The 9,556-nt window shown below is 44.8% G+C and overlaps 1 protein-coding gene across 1 annotated transcript; it reads right to left on the reverse strand.

Annotated features, from left to right (window-relative positions):
* Positions 1-275: 275 nt before the first annotated feature.
* Positions 276-9,230, reverse strand: T265_05632 (hypothetical protein; the record flags this gene model as incomplete). The annotated part of the gene is made up of 9 exons (XM_009170691.1): positions 276-479; positions 4,381-4,444; positions 4,489-4,780; positions 4,820-4,912; positions 5,113-5,146; positions 5,510-6,109; positions 8,534-8,644; positions 8,680-9,111; positions 9,148-9,230. 9 exons carry the CDS (start codon positions 9,175-9,177, stop codon positions 276-278), a joined length of 1,860 nt encoding a protein of 619 aa, XP_009168955.1.
* Between the last annotated feature and the right edge of the window lie 326 nt (positions 9,231-9,556).

Genomic DNA, 9,556 nt, shown 5'->3' on the forward strand with positions numbered 1-9,556 from the left:
TGTTCTTCGAAGTGTTCGGCGTATCTTCCCAGTCGGCGTTTTTGCGAGGGAATTTATGAACCACGTTTTTCATTTATCGTTTCGCTGACAGTTGATTTCCTAAAGCCAGTCGGTCGTATCAGCTGATATAAGGGAGGAACAGTTCATGATCAGCACAAAACTGAAGGAGTCGACCTCCGCTGTCTTTGCGGCGAGCACCGACTCCAAATCTACCGCCCATATGTGATTCCAAAGAGCTCACACGACCTATTTGAGCATTCAAATCGCCTTTTTGCTTAACGAATGAGCCCAGATAGCTCTCGATAGAACTTATTCTTCTCGGCATCGTAACTGCAGTCTGCAGGGGTATCTGTCGACACTACAAACGGGCATCGCTTTTTATGCCGAGGGGCATTGAGTTTGATTGAACTGGATAACAGGACGGCGAAAAACGACTGTTTACTGGGATCCAATCCAGCAAAGCGTGCACAGCTCTGGGCCTGAGTGCAACTCCCACGCCATATACTCCACGACTCATTGCTTTTGCGTCACCGGACACAAGGAGAGAAATGTGAAAGAGCTAAGTTCATTCTTGGCGTTCTGAGATGCGAAACCACGCTTGGGTCTTGTATGCGTGTTTCGGAGACACGGCATACATGAATTTTAAGAAAGTTTACGGATTCAGCAAGCATTGCCTGTTTGCCAATCTGACCTAGAGTACGGACGTTAAAAGCTCCTATATAGAAAGGATCTCGTGGATTTAGAAAGGTGTTATTTTGTTTAATGTTTGTAGGCAGCGAGGAGCCTAAGGCCCTTCGGTCAGGTGACTGACAGTCAAATGGCCCAGCGACGTTTGCTTGTGCGGTGGGAAGGGGTTGGGGAGGGACATTGGTGGACGCTGAACTGCGCGGGCAAATGATACTTCCCACCTTGAGCCTTTGACTCAAAAGTCTGACCCACAAGACAGTGGGAGGACGTAGTGTTTTGTTCGAGGACCCTGACCCTAGCCTGACTCAAAAGTCTGACACACGAGGCAGTGGGAGAGTGTGTGGGTTTTCTTTGGGGACCCTGCCCGGAGCCGACGACTCAATAGTCTGACCTGCTCGGCGCAGGGAATGAGGCATTACTGTCTCATTCCTGATGTGGCCAGCAGGTGCCTTTGGAGCAACACCAGACTCTTTGGTTTTAAAAATATTTCGACTGTATTAGATAATGTGACGGCGATCACGGTCAACCGTTGGGCAATCGGAGTGTGCGGTTTTTGGTGCCAGCCTGTTCTAACCCGTCCTTTCTCGGGGGAAGGTAGCGTCGCTGCTTCCATAAATATGGACATGCTGGTCGAAGGGGGGACTTCACAATTCTGTCGCACAGGACAGTACAAATTTACACCCATACCGCCTCGTAGCACGATTACCCGTAGTACGGGGTCTCACTGATCTCCTTTAGCCTTCCTGGCATGGTCGTTGTGTGTGGGACCAGGTTCCAGACAGTGTAGCCCACGGGATCATTGCACCACTCAAGCCCGAACACCACGTCAGGGTGGCAGCCTTAGGTCGGGGTTCCAGGTGAGTCTCCTGCATAAGCAAACTGGTTTGCAAGTGAGTTCATTTCGCTAACTTCGTGCAATTTGGGTATAAGCAGAACATAAGGTTGACGGAAACTCAAGGACTACGCCTACCCAGGAACGGTGAAGCCAAAAATTTTCAGCAACTCATGAGTAGTGCATTATGCCTATAGAGGTAACACATCATTTGGAACCTTTCGCATCAATCACTAACAGCTGAAAGGTGTGCGTGATTGGGGACAGGTTGAGAACTACTGGTCAATCGTATTGTTTGAGGGGCGCGTAATTGAAGCTTGTGGTGCTCCTTTTCTCAACCGGTGCATACAAATTAGGAATGAAAAGAAAACAGCTGGTTAGCAAGAGTTCAGAGCTATAGAAATCCTGCACGGTCCAAGAATAACACCAAAAGACATGCACGCAAAGCGCAGATTTCCACCACCCTAAATCCTAAATGCACTGCATGTGACTAGTGGCAATTTATAAGACTAGAGACTAAATGTTGCCTTGAGGGATTCAACTGCGAATTAAACCATAATGGACGAAACAATCGAAAAATGGATCGATCTCTTGGAATAACACTCGGCCATAAAACTTTATTAACTTCAGAGTGAGATAATGTTCAGAAAGCATGGCCAGAAAGTAGGACAAATGGAAATGCAGAGATCAAATCCCCATCTTGCTGAAGCTGATTCGCAAATGTGAATTTTCCGTCAGTTGACAGTTGTGTAGGGCCTAGAGGAAAAACAGAAACGAATACATATAGTACATTTGAATCGGGAAGAGTCAAAAGTTTAGGACCGGTAACAAATACTACACCTATTCATGACTGGTGAAGGTGTGAAAAGGTAATAATGATACCATTCTGCGTTCCGGGAAATCGCCCTGATACGTGGTCAGGCTCCGTGCAGAAGATTCATGAAATTGGTGGAGAGAACCGTAAGCCCTACTTCTTGTTTGACCATTTTGTGTGCTCGGGCTTAAATTTGCAGGGTGCTCACGAAGTATCCCGACATTATCTCAGAAGTGTTGCAAAATAATGTGGTTATTGCTAACAAATATTTCGTCTCTGAAGTGAGAGTTTTGATAACTGAATATGATTACAAGACTGTCTTCAGCTATACAGAAGATCAATCAGCAAGGTCCCTTTCCGTTATCAAGTTAGATCAGCGCTGAGTGTCAAACATGAATTTTAGTGACTTGGGTTTTTGCCAACAACATTGCCACTGTCGACAACACCAGTGAAAACGGTGGCGCTTAGCTGTCGTACCACTGAGTTAATTTATTCACCTAAGGTTTAATACAAGTGCTCGCAAACATCCCAGATATCTGAAGCTTCAAGCAGCTACTCAGGTAGTTTGGGTAAAAACTAACAGAACGAACAAAACTGGGATTAGTTAACGATCATGTCTTGCAAAGACTCGAGTCCAGCGCACATAAGTTCACGAAAGCCCAACCCTAGATGAATCACATTGACTGTATCTAAACGATTCGTTCCAAGAGCTTCATCAGCGACAGGTAGTTCCCAGCTTCTTACCTCGAGTCCAGCGCACATAAGTTCACGAAAACCCAATCCTAGGTGAATCACATTGACTGTACCTAAACGATTCGTTCCAAGAGCTTCACCAGCGACACGTAGTTCCCAGCTTCTTATGTTGTGAGTGAATAAGGAATATGTCGGTAGATGAAGATGCTCGTTCACACACGGGAATATTTTTACTTCGTGCAAAACGCTCGAGAAGTTGGCCACTCCAAATGAATCCCAAGCCAACTAAACAATTTGTTGCCCCACTGTTTTAATTTAACCATAGTGGTTTTTCGGTCGCCCGATGCCTTTCGACCCACCGGATAGCCATTTTCAATTGGCGTTCTCCTGCTCATTGGTTGTCACATAACTCTGGCTAAAGTATCCGTATTGTCCCATTTCTGTCTCATCTTTGTCACAGGTTATGAGAAAAACTGTCGCAGCCCGACCAAAGATTCCTGATCATCAAGTCTTGACCTGGTCAGTGGTTGGCTCCAAACCATTTCTAACGAGGTTAAATTAGTGCTGGTTCATCAACTTAGTCTAATTGATCTTAAAGCTTCTCCGGGTTAGCGTTGTTTTCACAAGCCTCGGTTTCAAACCTTTTATAGCTTTCCTAACTCGTTTTCTTCATTTTTACTTCGTTCCCTTCCCTGCATTTTCCGACAACACACTACTTATAAGGTTGCTGAAAACTTTGACAGCCACTGTTGGCTTCATCCTTCCTTGGGTTCACTAGGTAGGTGCAGTGGTGTTGTTACCTAAAAAAAATCACCCTTCCATTTCTCACCATATTAACGTTTAAACTTTATGCTGTTTGAAGCTAACGTACGCCTTTTGCATGCCGTGCTGTCCCAGCCATTCAGTATTCCCGCTGGACGGCGTATATGGACTTTGGAATCACCATGACAATCTGCTATTTGCAAAATAAAATATTTGTTATGCCCATGAATGTGTGGCGGAATTATCTTACAACGAAAAACACCATCAAATTTGATCGAGGATCAGCAGTCCGTTTGTTGTGGTGATGTTCAATCGAGTTCACTTGGACATATGTCGAAACGATGGCGTTGTGCAAGTGGTGTCCAGTCCACATATACGTAGTGAATAAAAGCGATGATATCCATGAGGTGCCTGGCAGTGGCCACGAACCACGCCTGACAGGAGTGCATGAGATGAGTCGTGAAGTTGGGACGAAAGTTACATACATTCTATGTGGTTGTAGCGTTACAAACTGTTTGAGGCATGTCAGTCCCAAACGAATAAAATCATCCAGGAACATCATAAAGGAAGCACCATGAAACTTTGAACTCACGATTAATGCTTGAATAGCGAGGTCAACGCTACTCAACTGAACAAGAGCCATCCGTTTGTCTTTCCTGAAATAAAATCAAGGTTAGTCAACGGGAAACGTTTCACATACATCATGAATTTGAATCCGGAAACTTCGTATCCCTTGGACTCAAACAAGACACGGATCTCCTCTTCTGTTATGTTTGGTGGGATGTTGCTCAGGTGCAGCACATTACTTGGAGCGTAGATATTTTGGAAGTTTTTGGAGTGAGGTTTCCGGAACCGGTGCAACGGACTGTTGGCGTAGTCTTTGGTCAGACCAACATCTGTATCTTCCTTAGGCATTTGAACGACATTGAACCTGGAAACAGCTATCTTGAGCGGTTTGCCCCACAGTGGCTGCCCATTTAAATAATACAGGGCTAGAAACATGGTTGGTGATAGAGTGATAAGGAGCATACCTGTTACGGCCTGTTGTGGATCAGTGAACTGCACCAAAGCAGTGTCTTTTTTGTTGAACATAATCTTCACGCGATTGACATCACCATAAACGCCTATGAGAAAGAATACACTAAATCAGACATTTTGTAACAAGTGTCAACAGCCTTTTCTTGATTGGGTTCCTGAAACACCACCTGAGATACCTTGTAAACATATAGTAAAAGGGTCCCGAAAACTAAGAAAACTGTGTTGAAATGGAAATAAGGATGGTGAATCGTCCCGAAGACGATAAACGAGAATGAAATAAACCTACCAAAAAGCGTGAACAAGGCATCCGGGTAGACCTTCTAACTCAGATAAATTGAAGTGAAAGCAATTCGGATCGCCAAAACGAGTAGCCAAATAAACCGAAAGCGTGGATAGTAATGATAAGTAGTAGTAATGCGAACAAGGACGAGAGTAGAAAGTAAGCCACCAGTCGCGTATCGCATAATAGGCGCCGTCCGCCGAGATGATGGTAAAACGCGAAGAAACGGCCAATTGGAAGTCATTGCACAAACAACGTGCAGTGCATGAGGTAGGATGAAAGTGGAGAGAAGAGAAACAGGAAAACGAAAGCAATCAGTTTTTAGTACATTTCGAATAAAGGATGTGGGCGAAAGTAAACGTCAGACAAGCCTGGGCATGTATAGGTACGTCAGAAAACTTACATCTTCGTTGAGATTTGAGACGATTAGCACAGTACTGCTTGGCGTTGATACTTGATTACCACCGGTGAAAGCTTGTGGCAGCGCCGTTGGCAGCATTTGTGGGGTTGGCATTGCGGGAATCCCCGGAGAAGCACCTAAGGGTGTTCCTGCCAACATTGTGGCAGCACCTGGGTGAGCATTGGGCATGCACGAAGCGCTTGTCCCACCTTGAGAAGTCAAAGCCATGAAGCTGGCAGTTGCTGCTGCAGCTGCCGGACTCAGTGCAAGACCAGATTGCTGTGCCAGCATGGTCAACTGTGCAGCTAGTTCCGTGATGCCCGGGACGGCCCCTGCAGTCCCCATTCCCGGTATGTTGGTCATTGGATTGACAACGGCGAGATTTTGGCCTACAATATTCGGCTGAAAGTTAGCAGTAGCTGATAGCTGATTGACAGGAACGTTTGCAGGTGGCGGACTGTTGAGTTCGTCCTCCAAAAGAGGAGATATTGTGTAATCTCGGCATTTGTCGTTCTCCCGACGAACCTCCAAAGGACCACGAGTTCGGGAAAATTCAACCCGAAGGGAACAACATCCAGTGTAAATGTTCTGTCCATTCAAATGCTGCGAAAATAGTATTATGGTCGCCATTAGATCCATAGATAAGGTGGTATCATTAAAAATCATTCGGCTGTAACACCCTTTCGGTGCCTAGTTGTCGTGCCACCCGAAGGAAGCACGATGGCTTGGATACTGCCAGGTTACCCAAGCCCTGACATGGGAAATCGAGAGGTAGAGGTAGAGGTCGAACTTGGACCTTCCGGTCAGTAAATTCGCGCTCTAACCACTGAGCCATCTCGCCCCCGGTAATACCAACACTGCACTAGTTATATGTTTCCAAAAAAACTAACTTCACTCGATGCACCATAGTTTTACCGTTGTTTGGATTCCGGTGACCACATCGTTCTCAGAAGGTTCGCGTGAAAATAGTGTATCAGAACCACCTTACTCGAGTGTTATTGTACACTTTGTTCCACCATCCTGTAGTTAAAGTTTGTTACCTACGTTAACCTCAAGCCTCAGAATTCCTCATATCATTTTCAACTTTTCTTCGGTATATCGATGAAGTTAGCCCCAGATCTACGCGACAGATTAATTAATGTCGTAAAGTTATACCAGGAGCTTCAAGATAGCAACGAGAAACTGTGACAAACAATAACATGAAGTGATACTAAGGGCACATACGGAATATGCGGTCAAGTTCACAACCCACATATGCGGCGTCGCGCTATTCCATGGTCATATACAGTTCACTCCGGCGGTGTACATATTATGAAGGACTATGGAGAATTAATTGCTGAGGTTCAGAAAGCGTTGCAAATACTACAAAGAAATCAGCCCACACATGTGGGAGGGATTACCCAAACAGGAAAAAAGGGTATAGTTGTTCAAATAAAGTCATAAATCAACCCACTCTGGACTCGGTGTTGTTGTTGTTGTCCATACATTTAATTCCTCTTCTACCCAGCTTCAAGGTTTTGTAAACTCAGTCTTGACTACCAAGGTACTTAGATCCCAGTGGAATGTGGTCATTTCAGCTGCGACGTGGCCAGTAGCAACAAAAAAATACATCACGACTTGCTTCTGGTCACTATTTGAGTCGTTTAACGTTGCTTCCGCGTATTCGTCATTTGAAGACCACGTCAGTTGGTGCAAGATGAAGCGAATATCAAGGCTATCAGTGTTCCAGCAGAAAATCCATTCACCGGAGTATTTTGACCCCAGATGCATGAAACAACTGAGAAGAAAAACTGATTCGAGCTAGCCTACTGATACAGAGGCAAGATAGTAGTTCGACGACCGTTAGCTACTGACACTTTTTAAACAAACAGATCAGTTTTGGCTAAAGGTACTAAAAATCTGTCCCTTCCAGATACAAAGCGTCATAGGAACTTTAGAAAGAACAGTCTAACCGACAACTAACCTAGAGTGTATAACCAGATTCCGCCCCGAAGAAACTGGACCCTACCGTGGTGTGACAACTTGTGTGCTGCCGTGGCCCAATAAACTATACTGGGTGGTGTCCGTGAGACACTCCCAGACTCCCATACCAGATTGGTGAGTAGTAAAGCAGTAAACCGACACACTATCCTGGCCCCGCAGGTTGGGGTTAAAACATGGGCAGCGATATGTCCTACAATAATGGTAGTGTGCTTGCATTTCCTGCCAAATACCACTGCCTTGTGGTCAGGCCTAAGAGCCAAAGGCTTGAATGGATGATCCTAATCGTCCCCTCGTCTAGGCCTATGTGTTCTGGCAGTATCCCAACCGACGCATAACAACCCATAGATAAGTATCACAACCATAGGTCATGCACCAAGTTTGCTAATTGTGCTAGTTAGGCGGCAGCAACATACCGATCCAAATGTAAATTTACCTGCAAAGACACCAGCCTCTAAGATCACGCCTAGAACTGGCCGCCCGCAAGAGTATTGAGTAGATTTTACATTCGTAGGTGCATAAAACCGTTGCCAATAAATGCACTGGGGAATCTGCGGAAATCATAGGCATAGGATAGGTTATAACATGATTTTTGACAGGACGGTGCGCTACTTTATCATGTACATGAAATCGGTGCACGTGCGTTAAGTGAGTGGCCAACGCCAAAGGATCTAAATCTCACGAGTCCCGTGCACTTGGTTCAATATAAAAATCGAATTTATTCCCACCCTTCGTTCGACTTAGGTTTGCTTCGGCATGAAAACAATGTCACAGTCATTTTGAAGAGTGAGCGGAATTAAGCCATCAGTCGACGCCATGAACGCTGAAAAAAATCCACAGGTTTTAGTCATTTCGATTTCAAATCTTGGGTATTTTCGGTACTGATGGAGGGCTAATAGAGCAGTTTCTGCGCCCCAAAGTCTTTCATAGACGCACAATCGACTGGCATTTTAATTTGAGGGCATCTTTGCCATCCAAGAAAACCAATGTGACCACAACATGGGGTGAAAATGCAGCTGAAAACGGAACATTATCAATGAGGCTTACCAACATTGCGACGAAAGCCTGTATATGATTCTGGAACTCCAGCATGCATTGATATTGATTGGAACGCAGAAAAATGAGGACACGCAATATCTTTCCGAATCGATGAAAGATCTAGACGAGTGAAAGATGGATGAAGGATAACAAACCTTGTAGAGTATTACGTGGTTGATTTGCTGTCCCATTATGTTATCAATCACTATACGCAATACACTGTTAGGTGCGCCGGCTTGCACACCGCTCAGATCTTGCTGCACAATCCGGTTCGCATTCTTAACTGCATTTTCAATCGCATTATTTTCTGTCGTCAACTCCAGGTGTGTATGTGTGGAGAACTGCAGGATGATGTTTTTTCCATGCAGCATAACCGGATATTTACAATAATATGTTACGAGCTGCATCGCGTCTTCCAAGACTTCCATTTCAATTAGAGCCTGATTGTTCTTTTTTGAAAGGACCATGTTCTTGATGAGCCCAAAGGGAATTGCAAGGAGAGCAATTTCGTTTTCATTGACATCGGAAGGCATGTTTCGAACGTGGATGACGCGAGAAGGGAGAGCGGCAATATGATCCATTCGTGACTACAACGAACTAGTCAATTTTAAAGCTTGAATTACCTTTTTGCTTTCCGCAGACTCGATCTCCATTGGGGCGTGTCGACTTCTGGGTGGTGCTATGCCATCATCTAGATCTCGCTATCAAAAAAGGAGTACATATGTAACACTGATAAAATGACCCAAGATAATGTGTTTCCAAAAAAACTTTCGAATCAGGTAATAAAAAACACAAAGCCATCAATTTCCCCAGATAAGGAAGGGAGAATCACATAATTTAACAAAGTTGCGACTAATGCCCTAGATGACAATGGGATCTAAACTTTGGGTTACAACTGGACTGGATAGTAGAATGTTCAGTTCAGCGCGACTAAGTCGTCTGATGGTATGAACAAATGCAAATGTTTTCAATCCACTGTATACGTTGGCACCATTGTGAGGAAATACAGTTCCACACGGGTTAGACATTGGC

This window comes from Opisthorchis viverrini (genome assembly GCF_000715545.1).
Source record: "Opisthorchis viverrini unplaced genomic scaffold opera_v5_109, whole genome shotgun sequence".
Classification (NCBI taxonomy): domain Eukaryota; kingdom Metazoa; phylum Platyhelminthes; class Trematoda; order Opisthorchiida; family Opisthorchiidae; genus Opisthorchis; species Opisthorchis viverrini.